Source organism: Colobus angolensis, unplaced genomic scaffold (assembly GCF_000951035.1).
Source record: "Colobus angolensis palliatus isolate OR3802 unplaced genomic scaffold, Cang.pa_1.0 Scaffold130, whole genome shotgun sequence".
NCBI lineage: Eukaryota > Metazoa > Chordata > Mammalia > Primates > Cercopithecidae > Colobus > Colobus angolensis.
The window spans coordinates 2,195,967-2,216,961 of record NW_012114253.1 but is presented as its reverse complement, the minus strand read 5'-3'; the positions used below and the strand labels follow the sequence as shown (position 1 = coordinate 2,216,961).

Below are 20,995 nucleotides of genomic sequence, written 5' to 3'. Positions count from 1 at the left end.
TTTTTCGCAGGGTGGGGGCAGCTATCCTAAGAGAGAGTAGACGTGCCCTAGACCTCCTGAGGCCTAGCTCAAAACTGGTAAACCATCCCTCCCACAATATTCTGTTGACCGAACTAAGCCACAAGACCAGTTCAGATTCACAAGGTGGGGAAAACAGATTCTGCCTCTTGATAAGAAAAGTTAAGAATGATATCATAAAAAGTAAGGACACAGGGAGGCAAGGAAAGTGGTGGCTTTGTTCCCAGCTAGCGCTGGGTGTGGGCCTGGCGCTCAAGTCTGCTCCGCGTCCTGGTTTGCAGTCAGGGTGAAGAGAGAGTTTGGGGTAGATCCTGGGGCCTCTCCTCTCCTGGAAACCCTGGGATGTGGGGTCGGGTGCATCTCTATCCCGTCCCTTTGTTTTACTACATCATAGCACTTACTACGGTCTAATGTGTCTCTTACTTCTACATTCATGCATTTGTAGTCCTCCCCGCTCCACAGAATGCCAGCTCCTGCAGGGCAGGGATCTCGTCTTTCCCATTTCTGCTCTCCAGTCCTCCGATGCTGAGGAGTCCCCTTGGTCAGAATGCTGAATGGTGAGCTGCCCTGCAGAAGACATTTTGTCCTCCCTCCCAGGGGAAGAACGGGGGCCTGTCGGGGATGATCTGAGAAGGCTTTCCGGAAGAGCAACACTAGAGCAGATGCTGCATGACGAGAAGGACCCTGTGGTGTCCCTAGCACCGGGGCTTATGTCTGCCACACCTGGGCCGGCTGGAGAACTGCTTGAAGTTTTTCTCATAGGTAGGCAGGCTCTCTTTGAAGCAGTGCACGGATCGCTTGTCACATTCACAGGCCTTCAGCCCGCAGTGGCAGCCGGCACCAGGACCAAGGGTGCATCCACCTGCAGAGACACAGAGGGTCACTGGGGGCTCCCAGCCCAGCCCCAGGGTTTGGTTCCAAGGCTGGGGGGAGCGGGGAGCTCACTGCAAAGGGCCAAGGGTGGAAAACAGAAAGGAAAGCCACTGAAAGGGATACATGAATGCATGTGTGTGCATGCGTGTGTGTGCATATGCATTTGTGTGCAAGTGTGTGCATGTGTGCATGTGTATGCTCATGTGTGCCTATGTCTGTGTATGTGTGTGTGCGTGTATGTGTGTTTAGGGCTCTCAGCCACAGCTTCCCTGCATCACCAAGCCTTTCCCTGATCACATCTGAGCATCCCATGAGTGCTGGAATGAGGAGAAGCCTAGAAGGAAGCAGGAGGAGGGGGGTGTGCGCTGCATGGAGTGGCCCTGAGTGAGTTCACCCGGGCAGTGCACAGGCCAGGGTGATAGAGCATTTTCCCAGAGCTCATCTCCTATTTCCAGCTGCCTGCTTGACATCCCAGTGCTCCCTCTGCCTGTGGGCCGGTGATTCACCCACATTCTCAGGAAACCAGGAGTCGACCTTGCTGCTCCCACTCCTTCCACATTTCACATCCGGTCTGCCAGCAGTTCCTGCTAATCTTCTCTGTGTTTAAAATAGCCCATGCTCTGCACTGTTCTCTCCATCTCTTTGGCCACTGCCCAAATCCCTGTCATCAACAGCTCTTCCTCCTTCGTGGAAGGAAATAAGCAGGGACCATCTCAAACTGTAACCTGAGTTACGTTCACTCTCTGGCTTACAGCCCGTGTGGTTCCCTATTCAGGAAAGACATGCTGAAGCCTCCCGTGGCCTCCATGGCCAGGCACACTTGCCGGGATGCCATCCTCACCAGCCTCTTCACCCTCATCGCCCTCCCCCTCCGCTCTCCCAGCCTCCCTGCTCTGGGCACACCAGGCTGTTTCATGTCACAGGTCTTGCTCTGCCTTGTCCCTGGGCCTTTGGACTTGCTGTTCTTTTTGTCTAAAATGCTTCTCCCAAGGATCTGCAAGGGGTGGGATCCCTGCCACTGTTTGAGGCTTGCTCACATTTCACCTCCTCAGAGAGGCGCTTCCTGACTGCCTGAACTAAAGCTCTCTGGCCACGCCCTCCGTACCCGTTTGTCTCACTCACTGTGCTTTTTACTGAACTTCTCTTATTGGTTTCCTGGCTTGTGTCTGCCTCCCCTCAAAGAAGCATAAGCTGTGTGCGGCTGGGACCTTGTCTGGCTCATCACAGTGTCCCCAGCATCCAGAACAGATGCTGCACAAAGCAGATGCTCAATAGAAACCATGAATGAAGAATAAGAGAAGAAATGAATGAAGCCTCTATGGACCTTTGGGGTTGAGTGTCTGCACTTTGGCCGAGTCACCACTAGATGGGGACGTTTTATTTACCTGCTAATCAGAGCTGTAGCACTGCGTGCATGTGTATGTATGCGTGTGCATGTGTGTGTATGCGTGTGCCTGTGTGCATGTGTATGCATGTGTGTGCGGGTATGTGTCCATCTGTGCATGTGTGTGTGTGTGCATGTGTTGTGCGCACGTATGTGTGTGCGTGTGTGTTTAGGGCTCTCAGGTACAGCTTCCTCTTTCCAGATAACTCCACCCTAGTCCGCTCTCAGGATTGGCAGTGAGGAGGGGAGGCCACCAGACGCCCTGGTTTGTGACCTTGGGCAAGTTAGCTTCAGGTTCCTGGTCTATGAAATGATGCTAAAACCTAATCATTTCAAAAACACATGACAGTGTCCCATTCCTGGGGTGGTGGTGAGGATTGATGGTGTCTACCGACGAGTGGTCTGGATGTGCCTGGCACGCAGAAGGCGCCCTACGGGTGCTTGCTGCTATTCTCAGGGTGATGCACTCCAGCTCCACGTGGAGAAAAAGCAGCGCCCTGTGGAGCCGGCCGAGCTGGCTGCAGTCAGTCTGTTTGCCACTCTCCCTCTGCAAAGTCTGCGTCCTGCAGAAGCCGTCCTCCCACGCCTCCCTGGAACTTCTCACATTGTGCCAACACTGCCGAGCTTCCTGCCCCCTCTGCTCGCCCGCAGGAAATCTGCCAGGGATGTTCACTCCTCTGGCTCTCCGGTTTTGTGGCTCTTGCTGCTCCCACTGTTGTAACGCCTGGGTGCCCTCTGCCCTCCCACTCCCCCTCCCGCCCCTGTGAAAATCCTTCCAGATGCATCAAGCCCAGCTCCCCAGGTAGCCCCCCACTCTCTCAGGGGGTGGGGGCTACTTGAGCTCAGGCCTCCCAGCCAGCCTCACTGTCCAACCAGAGGGCCTGGTCCAGTTGCTGTCGCCCTGGAAACTTTTCTCACCTTCCTCAGCCACCTTCTTTCTCATCCCTCTCTCTTTCTGTTGATCTCACTGTCTTCTGGTCCTCTCTTCTTCTTTTCCATCTCTTGTTTCCTTCATCTCGAGTCTCTAACCCTCCTTCCTTTCTCCCTGCCCCCTCTCCCTTTCTCGTTTGGTCTTCCTGTCCTTTCTAATGCATGCATCTGACATCCAGTTCTACTTCAGCGACCTGCCCTATCCCCAGGCCTTTCAGAATTGATCTGGAGCAGTGGTCTTTTGCGGTGGACTGTCACTTCTGTGGCATTTCTCAACCATGGACCAGGCCTTTCATGACCTGGATGATGAGACAGTCCCAGGCCAAGAAAAACCATCTTTGGAAGCCGCCTTTTAAAAACAAGCTTAACTCCAGACCTTGCAACTTTTAATGTGCTAATGGAGAAACTGAGGTATGAAGAAAGGAAAGGAGGGCTTCGGAACACCTTTCTTGCTGCATGAACTACATCTCCACAAATAAGAAGAGGCAACAAGTCTGCATTCCTGCCTGTGGCTGGCCCAGGCCCCAGTCTGAGCCCCTCGCCTCAGCCCTGGTTGTCTCTGAATTCTCTCAGAGGTGTTCTTGTTCAGTGTCAGAACTCTGAATACTCCTAATTTCTCCGCTGCAGCCTACACCTCTCCCTTGGGCTCCAGACTTCAATAAGCACATGTCCACCTGCCTTCCCCTTACATGTCTGACACGTATCTCAAACTCAGGGTGACTGACACCAAACTCTTGCTGCCTTCATCATCAGCTCTTCCCCCATCTTCACGAACTCAGTATTTGGTGCCACTATCTACAGCCCCACTCAGGCCAGGAGCCTGGGATGCAGTCTCTGTTCCCTTCACACCCCACACCAAACCCCTACTCAGGCCAGGAGCCTGGGATGCAGCCTCTGTTCCCTTCACACCCCACACCGAACCCATCAGCAGGTCCTGCCGCCCCTGACCCTACCTGCACAGCATTCCCGGCATCTGACACTTCCCATCCCCACTGTCACCGTGCTGATCCTGGCTGTGGTTGTGCCTCCCAATGCTCTGCAACAGTCCCCTAATGGGGCCCTTCTTTCCTCCCTGACTCTTCTTTCTCTGCACCGTAGCCAGAGTGATCTTTCTGGGGCAAAAGTAGAGCATCCTCTGCTTCACATGCTCCAATGACTCCCTTGCATTGACATAGAAGGCGCGTGTCTCACTCTGTCCAACCTCATCTCCATTCTTCTCAAGCCTCCTCTGCTCCTAGCACATTGGTCCTGAGGTCTCAGACCAAATGCCCCCTCCCCAGAGAGGCCTTCTTCGACCACCTAAAGCAGGCACCCTTCTGTCTCCTTGACCCCGACCTCTGTCATTCTGCAGCCTTTGTCTGAGGTGCTTCAGAGCACCTGGCCCTGTTTGAATGTGTCTTTATTAATAAATACACTACAGTCTCTTGTTCTTTTTGGAATGCAAGCTCCTTCCTGGCAAGGATTTTGTCCTCCTCATTGCTGATCTCCTGACCCTAACATGCAGTAAGGGCTCCTTCCTGACCACCTTACTGGCCACACTCACATGGCCTACAGGCCAGTGCCAGCAGCTGACACCTAGAAGACAGGAAGCCAGGTTCGTGGGCCAGATAGGCTGCTTCTGTGCTTTGGGGTCTCAGGCAAGTTGCTTCCCTCTCCAAGCCTGTTTCCTCAGCTTTCAAATGGTGATAAAGATACGTGCACTGCCTATTTCATGAGTGCTTTTGTTCATCTACTCATTCAACAAACAAGTATTGAGCTCCCAACATGTGTCTGGTCTGTGGCTAGGAGCTGGGGGTACAGGTGCAAGCCAGCAGACCCCACACTGCTTAGTCCAGGGGCATGGTTCTCTGTGGGCTCTATGAGAACCAGTGCCCTCAAACAAGACAGGCTTGCTCCCTGCTCTCACGGAACTTTCTAGCTGGGGGGAGAGTCGATGCACACAGACACAGAGAAGTAAACAAGATCATTTCAGGTAGAGGTGAATACTGGGAGAGACGGTGGGTAGCGTGTCAGTGAGTGGAGGCTGAGATGAGGAATATATTCAGCAGTAAATGAGAAAAGTCTTTGCAAAATACAAATTCCGGCAGTTACCATTTTCATCTTCCCGCTTTGGCAGGGGGAGGCAGTCAGAGGCCAGGAGATGTAGATAATGGAGGTTCAGTTGGCTGAAACCCCATCTCTGCCTCCCACACAGGATCCTCCCTGTACCACACATGTATGTGCATGTGGGCGGAGGGGGTGTCTGCTGAGTGAGCTTAAAGTCCCTCGGAAAAATGCCAAGTACTTATGTAAGCCCACTAAGAGGAGGGATAACCACCTTCCAGGTGGCCTGAGGGCAGCTGTCCCCACCACCAGGCAAATTGGGCCCTGGGCTCTGGTGACAGGCCTTTCTCTGCACTGATCTCTCAGTGACATTTAGAGTCGTGGACAGACCAAGTTGTTTTCTTCCTTTCCCTCCCCTGCTTACCTACTGCATCCCAGAGCAGCCCCTGGTTGCTAGGCAACCTGGACCAGGCCTGGGTGCAGGATTTCAGAATTCAGGGGAGGCTAGGGACTTGGTTAACTCTTGCAGGGGCAGCTCTTTGAACAGAGGTGCAATTAGGATAGAGAAATAGTTTTTTTGGTTGTTTGTTTTTCTTTTTTGAGGTAGGGTCTCACTCTGTTGCCCAGGCTGGAGTGCAGAGGCACAACCACAGCTCACTGTGGCCTCCTCTCCTGGGCTCAGGTGATCCTCCTATCTCAGGCTTTCGAGTAGCTGGGACTACAGGTATGCACCACCACACCTGGCTAATTGTTTGTATGTTTAGTAGAGACAGGGGTCTCACTGTGTTACCCAGGCTGTTCTTGAACTGCTGGGCTCAAGTGATCCCCCCACCTCAGCCTCCCAAAGTGCTGGGATTACAGGTATGAGCCACCGTGCCTGGCCAGGAAAGGGGTTTTATTCCATAAGGGGTCACTGACCTTAGCCCGATGGGCACAAGTACAGAGCAGACTCTTCAAAGAAACAGTAATAAAGAAAATTCCAGTGCTGTAAGCAAAGAAGAAAAGAAAACTTGGACAAAAAGAGGAATTTCCACATCTAAAAAGAAGGGCATGAATGAAGCACCTACTGTAGACCAGCCCCTGTAGCTGGCTGCTTTAGCTAATCCTTCCAGCAGCCTTATGAAGTACAGGCAATTATCTCCATTTCACAGGTGAGGAGATTAATACATTAATCTATTAATACAACTATTAATACAAAGGGTGGAGCTGGAATCAGACCCAGTGCTGCCTGACTCCGAGGCCTCTTAGCAGGAACACAAAGCTCCAGGGCCTGACAGAGAAGCAAACTCCATCTGCCCCTCTTTCCTTCCCTGGGCCAGGGAAGAGCATTCTGACCAGTTTGCTGCAGCTCCTGAGACTTACACTGTGTGAGGGCCTCCAATCATGCACACACACAGCACCCTCCACAGGGGAAGCTGGTGTGAGACAGGGTGCCTGGGGTTTGAATCCCAGCTCTTCTTTCCCTGGCTGTGTGACCTTGGCGATCGTGCTTAACCTCTCTGAGCCTCAGGGTCCTCCTTGATGACGGGAGATAATGTCACCTCAGAGGTTTATCATGTGAGTTCAGGTCCTGTGTGTACAGCATCTACCACAGAGGTTCATACAGTGTAGCTGCTGCTATTGTACCCATTTCATGGATGAGAAAACCAAAGCCCACACAACTCAGGCCAGACGGTATGTTCCAGAGCACTGAAAAGTTTCAAGACACATGCATCTTAATCTTGTCTGTTTCTTGGATCAAACTCGTCCCCTCTGTGGGTCTCAGTCTCTTCATTGCTACAATGAGGGACTGATCTGGACGATCTCTAAGGGCACTTTAGCTCTGGAGTTTCCACAAGACCGTGAATGCCAGAAGAGCAGGGACTGGGTCTGCTTTATTCTGTGCCCCTGGCCCCTGGCACAGCGCTGGCACTGGGTGGGTACCCAGTGGATGCTCATTCAATACTGGAGCAAGTAAATCAATGGCCTGGGGCTCAGCACGTGTCAGCATCAGACTCTGGATTAGAACCCAGATCACCTGGCTCTCAGCCCTGCTCCTGGGGGCAGGGGCTTGGCAAGGTGGGGATGGAGATGACAGGGGCTGGCCTGGTCCTCACTGGCTGGGTCAGCTGGGGAGGCGGGTGCTGATGCCCTGGTACCGATGCGGAAGCCTCCTCCCACACTAGTGCCCTGAGCAGGGCTCTGGACTCAGGAGCCCTGATCAAGGCTTCAGGAGCAACTGGCTGCTTCTGCTCTGCAGGGGCAACGTGGGAAGAAAGTACAGCCCAGGCCATGTACTTTCTGGTCCAACTCCCAGCATCTGCCGGCACCTCCCACCACCGCCCAGCAGTGCCACTGCCTGGGGTTCCAGCCTCGGCTCCTCAACCTTTGCTCCACTCTCCCTCATCTCCTGGGGTCCTGGGCTGGGAGGGTGAAGAGTGTTGAACAGAGAAGTTTCCCTGGGTAGAGAGAGCCCAGGCCAGCCCTGGCAAGTGCAGTCAGTCCACAGGAGCCCAGGGTGGAGGCTTGGGCTGGGCCAGCCGGGCATCCCCATACCTGTGGCAAAGACAGGTGGGAAGAGGCTATGGGAAACTCGATCCCTGGCAGCCAGCTTCTCCAGTCCCCAATCCCCATCCCTCCCACCAGACCCTGATCCCTTCCCCTCTCCTGAACATGGCCCTGGAGGTGTCACAGAAAAGACACTTTGCTTTAGGCCTGAGAAGGGCCACACCAGAGAGTTCCAACTCAGTCTCCTTGAGCTCACATGGGGAACAAAAAAGGGGGTTCTTCCCCTGTCAACCACGTCCTGGTGGCAGTGGGTAGTGCAGGCCAAGAAGCAGGCTGAAAGCCAAGGCAGGTCCTCCCGGTGTAGGGGTCCAAGGCCCCAGCCCACACAGCTGGTTCCAGGGAGACTTCACAGTCCTAACTCTGGGTCTTGGTGTGTGCTGAGCTGGAGTGGTGGGTGGGGGGAGCTCAAGAGACCGGGAGTCTGAGCCCTGGAACCCACTACGGGATGGAGGATGTATCTCCCGCCCTAGGGGATGAGTGGCGGAGAGGTGGTGGTTCCCTGACCTCAGGAGGAAACAGAGGAACTCCAAGGCACCCTCCTTGGAGTGCTTAATAAAGCACTTAATAAAGCTTAATAAAGCTGTGAATAAATAGACCTGGGAAGGAAAGCGATTCATGCAACCCCACGAGGCCAGGCAGGAAGTGAGCCACACGCTGTAAGGGGCCACTTCTTTATTCGGTGCTCTTCACCCTCCCAGCCTGGGACCCCAGGACCCACCCTGGCTATGCTGGAAAGGATGGTACTCACCAAAGGCCACTGCCCAGTGCCTCCCAATGTGCCTGCTGTTTAGACCAGGATTGCCATGCACATACCCGTATCCTACCAGCAGCAGAACACGCCCCGGATGCCAGGGCCATGCCCTATGTGCAGGGCACTTGATCCACTTGTCCACATGGCTCCTTGAACGGTCTCAATAACATGTGAGTCCCCCTCCCCTTCCCACCTATTTGCTTTTGTAGCCCTGGCGGCACCTATCTTAGTGGTTGGCATACAGTCACCCTTAATAAATATTTGTCCGACTGGAAGACAGCTGAACTGTTTTGTTAACACATGACAGAAACAAGGAAATACGTTATCAACAGTCACAGTTGTCAAGGGAAGCTTCAAAATTCAGTGTAAACTCAAGTGAACAAGTATGTATTGAGCATGTACTATCTGCAGGGCTCTGGGCTCCCAGAGAGTTCAGGAGGTACCCATGGGCGGGAGAGACCAGGGCAGGATGAGCACAGACACTCCGAGAAGCTCTGGAGCATCAGGGAAAAGCTCAGGATTGCCTCCTTCCAAGCACTTGGAAGCATTTCATTTTCTAAAACATCTCTGGGTCAAACAGGAGGTGAATGTTAAGGAAAGGCCCAGGTTAAAAGACATTTCCACACAGAAAAGGCTACTCACACACCACTGTGCCATTGACGATGTGGAACTGGTAGCCGTTCAACACAGGCTGGCAGCTGGACTCCTTCAGCTTCTCGTAGCAACAGTCATGTGCCTGGCAGCATCTGGGGCGAGACAAGAGGGAAATGAGGGGCTGTGCCTGGAAGTGGGTCCCTCGGGAATCTGCTGGAGGACCTTATCTGGGGACTAGAAAGGGCTCCTGCCTCCTCCTCTAGGCAAGAAGGCACTGAAGGTGGGGAGGTGAATTATCAATAATAATAAAAATAGGCCAGGAGTGGTGGCTCATGCCTGTAATCCCAGCACTTTGTGAGGATGAGGCAGGAGGATCGCTTCAGTCCAGGAGTTTGAGACCAGCCTGGGCAACACAGGGAGACCTCCTACGTTTTTTAAGTTAAAAAAAAAAAAAAAAAGCCAGGCATAGTGGCACCAGCCTGTGGTCCCAGCTACTCAGGAGGCTGAGGTGGGTGGATTGCTTGAGCTCAGGTGACAGAGGCTGCAGTGAGCTGTGATTGAGCCTTTCCACCCCAGCCTGGACAACAGAGCAAGACCCTGTCTTCCAAAAAATAAATAAAATACAAAATAAAAATAATAACCAGTAGCATTTCCTGAGCCCTTTCTAGTATCTGTTGCTGTCTCATTATCTACTCATAGAAACCTATGAAGTACAACCATTGTCTCCCTTTTGTAGGGGAGGGACTGAGATTCAGAGAGGCCCATTTCCCAAACTTACGCAGCTGGAAAATGACAGACCCAGGACACAAATCTGGGTCCATTCACGCATTTAACACGTTTTACTGAGCACCTACTGTGAGCCAGGCACTGTGATGGTCTCTGAGGAGACAACTGTCTGCAAAAGTAGAGGTAGTCCTACTCATGGCACCCAGAGTTGGCTGGGGGCTGGATGGGAGAGCACTGCAGGAGACTCAGTCCAAGTCCTCAGCCACTGCTCAAGGCACAGGAAGGCAGAAACTTAAGCTTGGATTCTAAGGCCTGAAAGGCCAAGAAAAATGTTTCAGTCTCCCTCTCTCGCCATTCCCATCTGCAAGTGAGGGTTCTGCTGTTGATCAACTTTGGCTAATGATGTTCAATTTCTAATCAGCCTTTGGACTTTGACAGTGGAGGTACAGATCATCAAGGAGAGGGGACAAACTTTGAAACAGGCAAATTCTTGTTCAATTCTAACTCTGCCACTTAGAAGCTGCATTGCCTTCGGGAAGTGGTTTAGCAACTCACTGTCCTCACCTGTTAAATGGGCTGGTATCACTGTCTTGTGCATTCCCTGAAAGAATTAAATTAGGTTTGTGTGCCAATCGCCAGTCCCATGCTTGGCATATAATGGGCATTTTGTAAGTGTCAGTTGACCTTCCGGGGCTCTGAGGTCCTCTCATGGTTCCATGAGCCCAACCCACAAGGCTTGAGCTCCAGGAGTGATATTTAAGGCCCCACTGTGGCGACATGTTTCTCCACACTAGGTTAAATGTGGCAAGGAACATTTTGCTTTCTTATTTCTTCAAATGAAATGACACGCAAACGGTCCCGTTTCTTACCTCCCCACACATACACTCACCACGAGACACCCACCTCTACTTTTTCTAGGAACTCACACTTCCCCACCCCCATTCTTTGGAGCAGGCCTGGGAAGCGGGTTTGTGCCATGCAACCTCACCCAGATGGACAACTTCTCCAAACTGGGCCACTTGGATTCCCTCTCCTAGAATATGGAATTAGGACTAGTGAGTCAGCTGTGCTGTGCCTATAGTCCTAAAAGCTGGAGAGCTGGAAGCAGAGCACTTTTACTATGAGGATGAAACAGCTTCTAGAGCTCTGGGCAGGACCGATGTATAATTGCAAAGGCCAAAGCAATATGAAAACGTGGGGCCCTTTATTAAGAATTTCAAGATGGCGGCAGCAGAGCAGTAAACCACATTTAGGCCCTTATGAGTGTTGGGCCCTGTGAAACTTCACAGATCACACACTCAAGAAGCTGGCCCCGATGCTGGGTTTCTCAAGACCCATCCTCCGAATCCCGTTCAGTTCTTCCTTCCATTAGCCTGAATTGTTTTCTGTTACTTGCCATGCAAGAATTCTAACACCCTCTCTTTGGCTTCGAGCTTGAACTTTAATGCAAAACAAATGATAGGTGGCCTCAGAGCCTCTCTACCCACCTGTCAGTGTCATCCACGGGGACCCCTTTGCCCCCAAGCCCACAGTAGCAGCCATATCCGTAATATGAGAAGAAGGCACTCTGCCCCGTGATGTGTTTGACCATCCTCTGAAACTGCCAGAAGCTGCTGTGGGTGGGGGCTACCACTGCCGATGAGGAAACAAGGAAGAAGGAAGTTGCAATGAGCACGATGCTACCTTGATGTCCCCTCCCCTTACTAGAATGCTTAGAATTCGAAATATCACCAGATCCCCAAAGCGAAGTGCAAGGGGCATGGCTGGAATCATTAGCCCTTTTCCTGGGGAAGAAAGTAAGTTCAGATTTGCTCCCATAACACAGCTAGTTTTTTGCTAACCCGGATGAATACCCAGTTCCCATGAGGTTCGGAACAAGGCTCTCCCATCAACCATAGTCTTCCCCCTCAAAGCAGGAAAGCACCATCCTAGGCAGAACACCCTCGGGTCTGATGCAACATGAATGGGAAAAATTCAAAGCCAGAAATGCCAGTCCCTCCAGATGTCATCAGGCCTTTACTATCTCACAGGAGAAACAAAACACTTAAGAGGCAGGAAAGGTATCCTCAATTATTATTTTTTTAAATGGCAAGTACACATGAACTCAGCTGTTTTTGCTTCTACAAGATGCTTATGAGAGTGGGCACAAATGCATACACAAAGTGGTTTGCTGAAGCATTATCTGTGATGTAAAAAAATTGGAAACCACCCACATGTCCACTGACAGGGGGATAATAACAAAATTATGTGTCTCAAAAATAAACTACACTTGATAGCACTATCTCTAGGCAATTGGGATTGAAGAGAGAAAAAGAAACAGTCAACATTCATTTTATATACATCTCTGCTGTCTCATGTCTTTGCACAATAAGCATGTGTTTTCTTTCTTTCTTTCTTTCCTTCCTCCCTCCCTCCCTCCCTCCCTCCTTTCTTTCTTTCTTTGTTTCTTTCTTGCTTTCTTGCTTTTCTTTCTTTCTTTTTCTCTCTCTCTCTCTCTCTTTCTTTTGAGATGGAGTTTCACTGTAGTTGCCCAGGCTAGAGTATAATGGTGCGATCTCAGCTCACTGCAACCTCTGCCTCCTGGGTTCCAGCAATTCTCCTGCCTCAGCCTCCTAAGTAGCTGGGATTACAAGTGCCCGCTGCCAGGCTTGGCTAATTTTTTTGTATTTTTAGTAGAGACGGGGTTTCACCATCTTGGCCAGCTGGCCAGGCTGGTCTCGAACTCCTGACCTCAGATGATCTGCCCACCTCGGCCTCCCAAAGTGCTGGGATTACAGGCATGAGCCACCGCGCCCAACCCAGCATGTATTCCCTTTCTATTATGATGTTTTACATGTGTGTGTGTAAAGGTTGTATAGAGGATGTATATCAAACTCTTAAGAGTGGTCACCTCTGGAGGTAGGGAAAATACTAGGGTCTGGGGAGGATGAGGAGGAGCTTTACCTTGTTGCTATATACTCATTTATTTTACTTTTTAATTATAAGCATGTTGTAAATTTGCAAGAAAAATACAATAAAGACATGAGCTTGAAGAAGAGAAATAGAAATAGAGTCTGGGGGAGTTTGCTCAGGAGCCTTCGATCTCACTATTGTGTTTAGTCTAAACGGAGGTGTGAGGGGAAGAAGGCCAGGGGTGGTCACTGCTGCCCAAGCAGTCCCTGGAGCCACACTCAGGGGTTGATCTTCAGACTGAGGGGCTGCAGAGGCGGTCATCCCTGCATACGGGTATCCTCCTGCGCAATCACCTTGAAAAGTGTAAGTTCCACTACTCACTGCGGGGAAAGGAAGTCTGTTTTTGACATCTTTGACTTAGGGACTCAAAAGTTATTGTGACTCAATTGAAAGAGACAGGAAAATGGATCTGGACAAACCTCCACTCTACCAATCCAGCAAAGGAGTCTGTGAGTCTCCAATAGACCCCAAACTGTTTCCCAGTAGGTCTTTTTTCACTTTGCAGAGGTAAGCAATAAGCAATGACTTATAGCTACCAATTATCCCATAAGTCACCATAAAAATGTCTTTCTGATAAGCATTAATCATTCTTAAATTAGCTGGATGTATGTCTACATTTTTGTTCTGAATCCAAATGGCCTTAAACAAAGGCTACTAGCATCCAAAGGAAAAGAGACTCTTGGGGGAGAGGGGCGTAAAATAGTAGTCAAACTCCCTTTCTAGCAAATAGTTGGCAACCTCTGATTTCCTAGACACTTTATAAGATCCCAACACTGGGACCAGCCCATTTCACAGCAGAAACAGAAGCAAGAGGACGTTGGAGGGAGTCCGTTCCATTCCTGATTCTTTTTTTTTTTTTTGAGATGGAGTCACGTTCTGTTGCCCAGGCTGGAGTGCAGTGGCGTGATCTCGGCTCATTGCAAGCTCCGCCTCCTGGGTTCACTCCATTCTCATGCCTCAGCCTCCTGAGTAGCTAGGACCACAAGTGTCCACCAGCACACCCAGCTAACTTGTTGTATTTTTAGTAGAGACGGGGTTTCACCATGTTAGCCAGGATGGTCTCAATCTTCTGACCTTGTGATCCACCCACCTCGGCCTCCCAAACTGCTAGGATTACAGGCGTGAGCCCCCGTGCCCGGCCCATTCCTGATTCTTTTCTGAGTGACTTGTGACTTCCTTCACCTGGTACCACCTGGAGAGTCCCCCCTCCCACTGACATAAACAGGAAGACAGAAGCCTGGTGCTGTCCCAGCAAGCCCTCTACTTACAGCAGGAGAGGAGGAGGAGGAGGACGGCAATGACCTTCATTTCTGAGGAGACCAGGGGGTCTGAGGTTCTACGGCCACGCCTTCACCTGTGTGTGAGGGGTCTCCCAGTTGAACCTCTGTTCGGGACAAAACGACCAAAATGAGGCAAGGGTATTTGGGTGCAAAACCCTAATTGCAGTGCCTTGGAAAGACCTCGGCAGAGGACTCAAAGAAATCGTTTTCAAATCTCATTCCCTCTGAATATGGTATCCTTTCTGGCATTTAGACCTGAACACATAAAAATAAGAAGGGTTCCATGGTTTTAAAAGTGTAAATGTTGTTTCTTTCCAAATTTCTTTCTTTGGCAACATCATCCCTTCATCTCTTCTTTTTTTCTTTTGAGGAGTCCGTATTTCCTCTGCTCCCGAGCTAGAAAGGCATCTATGTTGTTCATAATAGAAATCCCACACAGGAATGCCTAGCTCCGTTCGCATCTAGTCCCACAGTGCCTTCCTTCCTTGATACCCGGGCATCTTATTCATCAACTTTACCTCTCTGCATCCTGGTTTCTTCTCCTGTAGAGTGAGACTAGAAATTCCTGTCAATAATTTCAAGCCTTTATTTTAAGGGCTTCACAGGTATTACATGGTTTAACCCTTACAACTCCTTCTGAGGTTCTGTTATCGTTTTGAAGATAGGTAAACTGAGACCCAGAGAGGTTGAACAAATTCCTCACGATCACAGAACCGTCTCCTTCACAGACCCATTGTGGGACCTGCTGGAATAATGAAAGTAAAACCGTTTTGTACTATCAAAGGCAGTCACAGGTAGACACAGAATTCATATTCCGATTAGTATGGGTAATGATACCCATATGAGAACAGTGGAGGAGAATGTGGGTTGCAGCCCTACCTTGGAACTGCCAGGGATCAGTCTTGGTAGCCCCCATCATAAATAAGGCTACATCTGGTAATGTCAGGACGTGGAGTGTGAAACAGTAGCTCGGTTGAGCCTAGAGAATTTGGCAGGTGCAGAGCTTGGGCTAGATTTACACCTGGTGGCAAAGCTTCCCGGGAAAACTTCAACATGACCATCCTGCTGCAGATCCCTGGGAGAGTTAACCAGGGTGTCTTTGCTATCTTCCCCCTTTGGCAACATTCTGGTGGATGCTGCGAGGCCCGGCCCTGACCAGGCCCCAGCCAACCTTCACTTCAACTGCTGTGCGGGATGTTTTTTAATTAGGCTCTGTCTCTACAGGCTTGCTTCCTTTTTCTCTTTTGAGTCTAAAAAAATAATCATGTGCAGGTTTAGCCCACGAAAAACAGGCTCGCTCTTTTGAATGAGCAGGTGATGACACTTCAGAGAGACACAGACAGGGACCTGGGTGCATTACTGGTCATGAAATCCGATAGACTCTTATTAAGCACCAACTATGAGCTCTTCTAATGAGAACATTCTGACCCAAGGAAGGCTGCCAAGCTGGCTGGAGCGACCAAATAGGTAAACAGAGACCAAATATAGCCCCAAAGCCCCATGTGGGCAGAAATTCTGCTTGGTTCTCCATTAGTTCCCGAATGCTTCACACAGTCCTGGCAGGCTCCCTCTTCAGGGCTAGGGTACCAGCTGCTGCTGACGCTCTCCCTCACTGGGAACCACCCTTTGCTGCAGGTACCGCGTGGCCCACGGTTATGGCCCCTCCCAGAGAAGACAGAAGAAGGAGTCTCTAGCCAATCCCTGGTTGGGGTGATAGTTTAAAGGGCCATCCCTTGCCTTTTTCAGGATAGCTCTGAAAGGCGGTCCCAGCCCCAGAGCTCCCTGTGGCCTCAGCAACTGCCTGTGTGTGTCAACTTCTCCCTCTATGTCAGTTTCTGTGTGTGTGTGTTAGCTTGTCCCTCTGTGTCATCTTCTCCCTCTATATCAGTTTCTGTGTGTGTGTGTGTGTGCGCGCTAGTTTGTCCCTCTGAGTCAGCTTCTCCCTTTATGTTGGCCTCTGTGTGTGTGTGCGCCAACTTCTCCCTTGTGTGTCAGCTTCTCCCTCTATGTCAGCTTCTCCCTCTGTGTCAGCTTCTCCCTCTATGTCAGTTTCTCTGTGTGTGCGTGTGTGTTAGCTTGTCCCTCTGTGTCAGCTTCTCCCTCTATGTTGGCTTCTCTGTGTGTGTTAGCTTCTCTGTCTATGTCAGTTTCTGTACATGCGTGTGTGTTAGCTTGTCCCTCTGTGTCAGCTTCTCCCTCTGTGTTGGCTTCTCTGTGTCAGCTTCTCCCTCTATGTCAGTTTGTGTGTGTGTGTTAGCTTGTCCCTCTGTGTCAGCTTCTCCCTCTATGCTGGTTTCTCTGTGTGTGTGTGTGTGTGTGTGTGTGTTAGCTTATCCCTCTGTGTCAACTTTTCCCTTGTGTGTCAGCTTCTCCCTCTATGTCAGCTTCTCTCTGTGTATCAGCTTCTCCCTTCCTTGTATGTCACCTTCTCCCTCTGTGTCAGCTTCTCCCTTGTGTGTCAGCTTCTCTCTGTGTGTTCAGCTTCTCCCTCTTGTTAGCTTCTCCCTTGTGTGTAGGCTTCTCCCTCTGTGCCAGCTTCTCCATTGTGTGTCAGCTTCTCCCTCTGTTCCAGCTTCTCCCTTTTGTGTTAGCTTCTCCCTCTGTGTCAGCTTATCCCTTGCATGTCAGCTTCTCCCTCTCCCCATTCTTCCCTTGCTCACTTCCCGACAGCTGTATCTCCTGGAACCTCCCAGCAACATACTTTTTTGTGTCAGAGTCTGTTTCTAGGGAGCTCAGTCTGCATCCATGTGGAGTGAGGAGCACTGCTCCAGTGGTTATATAAATAAATGCTTCTGAGCTCAGAGGAAGGAGCAGTGAACTCTCTTGAGAAGGTCACAGAAATCTTCCCAGGAGAGGTGGTATTTGAGAAGGCCTAAATTCCCCTTAAGTTTATGCTCTGCTCCTGTTTACTCCTCACTACAACCCTACCAGGCGGGTTCTATCACATTCACATTTGACAGAGGAGGAGACCAAGTCTCAGAGAGCAAAGTAACCTGAAAAAATCTACACATCTATGAAGTGGGCCAGGACTTAAACTCTGGTCCTTTTCTCCAAATCCAGTGCTCTTCCTCCTTGCCAGTCTCTCTGCCTAGACCTCTCGTTTGTGTGGCATTTTGAAGGCTTGGGGGCATTTTCATGCACTGACCTTCACAGCTATGACTCAGGCATGGTTCTCTCCATTTGATGAGTCATTTGGGGCTGCCTAGAACTGTGCTGAGGCTAAAGTAAGAGCACAGGACCAGAGGGCCAGAGGTTTGATGAGAGGCAAGAATGTAGAAAGCATGGCATTACCTCCCACGCCAGCCCCTAGGGCAGCAGCCAGTAAGTTGCAGGGTCCTTAGGAGCCACCATCTGGGCCATTTGCTGGACCCATCAATTCAGCTTTTATCAACAGTGATGAAACACTGGTTGGCTTTCCTCCCCATAGAGAAAACAAGGTGGATGGAGCCTGCAAGCTCATTAAGGACAGAGATCATGTCTGTTCACCTCTTTACCCCTACTGCCTTCTTAGCACAGTGCCTGGCATGAACTAATACTACTGACGATGATGGCTAACGTATATATCACACTTATGTTATGCCTTGCAGGGGTTCTGAGCACTTTGCATATATTTACTCACGAAATCTTCACATCTCCCACCTAGATAAGTGCCATTATTACCCTCGTTTTGCAGATAAGGAAACTAGGCATGGAGAGAGGGGCAGTAAATAAATATTTGAGGCATGAATGAATGAGAGAATGAGTGATAAGAATCTTATCATACTTCAAGTTACAGAAATAAAAACAATAACTGCAACCCCTCGAGTACCAACAGGAGGCTAAGCACAGGATGTGAATTAGGATTCTCCTTGAATCCTTTTGAATCCTCCTGATGAGACATATACAATTAATTCCAGTTTACCAATAAGGGTAACTGAAGCTGGCACAGGTCAGGTCATTTGCCCTGCAAACTGACGGGTCGTGGACTTAACCCCAGGTGTGTCTGACTCCAAAGCTGGCACTCCTAATCTTTGAAAGCTCTCCTGCTTCCATGTCTGCCCAAAACACCACTGAGAAGACAAAGCCCAAAACAACCCAAGCAGTGAAGCAAGTATCACAACACTCAGACTCTTATTTTAGATGTAATGCCAACAGGCTGCTCAGCTTCATTTATCAGGCCCAGCAGCCGGACAGGAATGGAGTTACAGCAGCTTCTCTTAATAGGAAGGTAAGAGAGGGGTGATTAAAGCGATAATCAACGAAGCCTAGGAGCCTGGGCCACTGTGTGTTGGGGCAGCTGACTCCATCCACATCAAACTAGTGCACCTGGAGCACAATTATTGACTGCGAGTTGCCAAGGAAAGGTGGCATTGTGCAAGAGACTGCAAGGGTGGAGAGCAACGAACTCAGGAGCCTATGTCAGAGAAAGGGGTTGGAGCTGTTCCGCCACTTCCTGACAGATTGAAACTACCTGAGCCTCAGCTTCCTCCACCAGAGAGGTGCAGACAATGATTCTGGCCCCCCACAGAATGCCGGCAAGATTCCACAGGCTCTTGAAGGTGAAAACATTTGGTCAACAGTAGCCAAGGTGAGTTACAGTGTTTGATGTGTTCTGCTTAACAAGACTGGAAAGTAGGCTATACATTTTTGGATATTTTCCAACAAAACGGGGAAAATAATAAAAAACTGCAGTACAGTCATGCACCATATAATGACAATTTGGTCCAATGACAGGCCACATATACGACGGTGGTCCCATAAGATTATAAGGTAGCTGCCCTATATGGGCATACACTTTTTTATATTTTATGCCATATTTTAAATCGTATCTTTTCTATGTTTAGATCTGTTTGGATACACAAATACGTACTATTGTGTTATAACCGCCATTGTGTTACAGTATTTAGAACAGTAACATGCTGTACAGGTTGGTGGCCTAGAAGCAACAGGCTATACCATATAACCTAGGTGTGGTAGGCTAGACCATCTAGGTTTGGGTAAGCACATTCCAAGATGTTTGCACAATGACAAAATTGCCTAGCAATGAAGTTCTCAGCATGTATCCCCATTGTTAAGTGACCCATGACTGTACTTCAAGGGTTAAGTTTCATCATCCAGAAACTTCCTTCTTGCAGATCCCCTCGGGAAGCTGATCACAGGAGCCATGACTAACTGCCAGCCTCTTGGCCTTGCTACTAGAATATCCACCTGGTTCACCTTCTGCTTAAAGGTTACCCATGATCTCAATCCACATGTCTAATGAGACCAAGGACAGGCAGAGCAGGACACTGGCTATCGACTCTGAAATCTAGAAGTCACCAATTCAAAATGGGGCCAACCACTCTGTGAGGACAAGCTGCTAAGAAACTGGGGCTCCCACCTTCAGCCAGCCCCTGGGGAGGTCATTTGAACTCCAAGCCAAATATGGTTGGGGAGGATACCAATTAGCAGCTTGCTGGATCACTCAGTGGAAACGCTAGCCTTGGAATCAGCACCAACATCATCATTGCTGAGTACCTATCACAAAGTAAGCACTGTGTGGGCAAAGCAGGGGATTCTGAGACAGGCAAGTTCCTGCCTTCAAGGAGCTCATAACCTACTGAAGGAGATGTACACTGTAAGTGAAGATGATGTGATGAGAGTCAGCCCTCACTAAGCCCTTGGCACGTGTGTTTTCTCATCTTAGCTGCACAACAATCCTGTGCTTATCATCTCCATTCTGGAGATGTGGAAACTGGCTTCCAGCGAAGGTGAATCATTTACCTAACGTCTTCAGCTGGCAAGTGGTGGAGCCAGGATTCAGACTCAAGGTTTGACATCAGAGACCATGCCTGCGGTCCCTACGACCAGTGCAATGGACAGTATAGATAAGGGCTATGGGGGAAACATGGAGGTGAGGAGCTTGAGGGTGGGACTCTGGGGTCCAGGGTGGGCTTTGGAAACAGCTGGATGTGGGTTGTAAAAGTGCTCTGCTGCTCATTCAGCAGGGGGAACCCTGAGGCTCCACTGTTTTCTAAACCAAAGGACGGCTACGATGCCTCCATGAAGGAGCACTGTGAAGATGAAAGGAGCCGACTCAGGGAGGGTGCACAATGCCATCTTGGGCATGTTCCACTGGACAAGAGAGAGCACATGAGCTTTTGTGGGGAGGCTGTGGTCAGGAAAGGGCTTCACAGAAGAGATGGCTTTTAAGATGGGCCTTGGAGGATCAGTCAGTTTGGCTTAACTTCAACGAAGGGAGGAGGGTGGGGTAGACATGAGCAAAGACATTGGAGATGAAAAAGCTGGGGCCCATCTGGGGAGCAAGCTGGCTGCAGCCCAGGGAGAGAGCTGGAGAGTAGATCGGGTCATGGCTGGAAAGGAAGGTGAGTCTACATTTCAGCTGGCAGGGCAATGATCTCTGCCCATGTTTACTGAGATCCGCTCTGGGTATGTGCCAGACACCAGGCATTATGGGGTCCATCCTTTGAAGATATCCTCTTTATAGAAGGTCAGGGACAAAGGCAGCAGAGGCACAGCAATGGACTGGCGCCTTCCTTTCCTCCTCTCCTGCCTCCCCCTGGGGCTGTGCATTACACAACACTGGAGAGCAAAAGGCATGTACTGCTGACGTTAACTGCACGTACTGCTGACATTAAACAGACCGCCATTCCACTGTGCACTGGCAAAGGCACGCGCACACACACACGCGCACACACACAAGGTGAGAAGCCAATTTGATTCTCCAAAGGATTGCATAATTCTTAGGTGATTTTAAAATAGCTGATGAAGAATCCACTTTAATCTTTTTTGGGTGGGTGCTGAAGGGCTGAAGAGCATCGCTAAGACACTTTTGACAGAATCATTAACAAGAAATAAGCCTCCAGCACTCAGCTGCAAAACCAGCAGCTCCTAAAATCACCATCTTTTACACATTCC

At 50.1% G+C, this 20,995-nt stretch overlaps 1 protein-coding gene across 1 annotated transcript; it reads right to left on the bottom strand.

The window, feature by feature from the left end:
- Nucleotides 1-623: 623 nt before the first annotated feature.
- On the bottom strand, nucleotides 624-14,126 carry PLA2G2C (phospholipase A2, group IIC). The gene is made up of 5 exons (XM_011933995.1): nucleotides 14,087-14,126; nucleotides 11,354-11,492; nucleotides 9,307-9,327; nucleotides 9,189-9,271; nucleotides 624-880 (listed from the first exon to the last, which is right to left on the bottom strand). The coding sequence occupies exons 1-5, from the start codon at nucleotides 14,124-14,126 to the stop codon at nucleotides 714-716; spliced, it is 450 nt and encodes a 149-aa protein (XP_011789385.1). The 3' UTR covers nucleotides 624-713.
- Nucleotides 14,127-20,995: the final 6,869 nt, after the last annotated feature.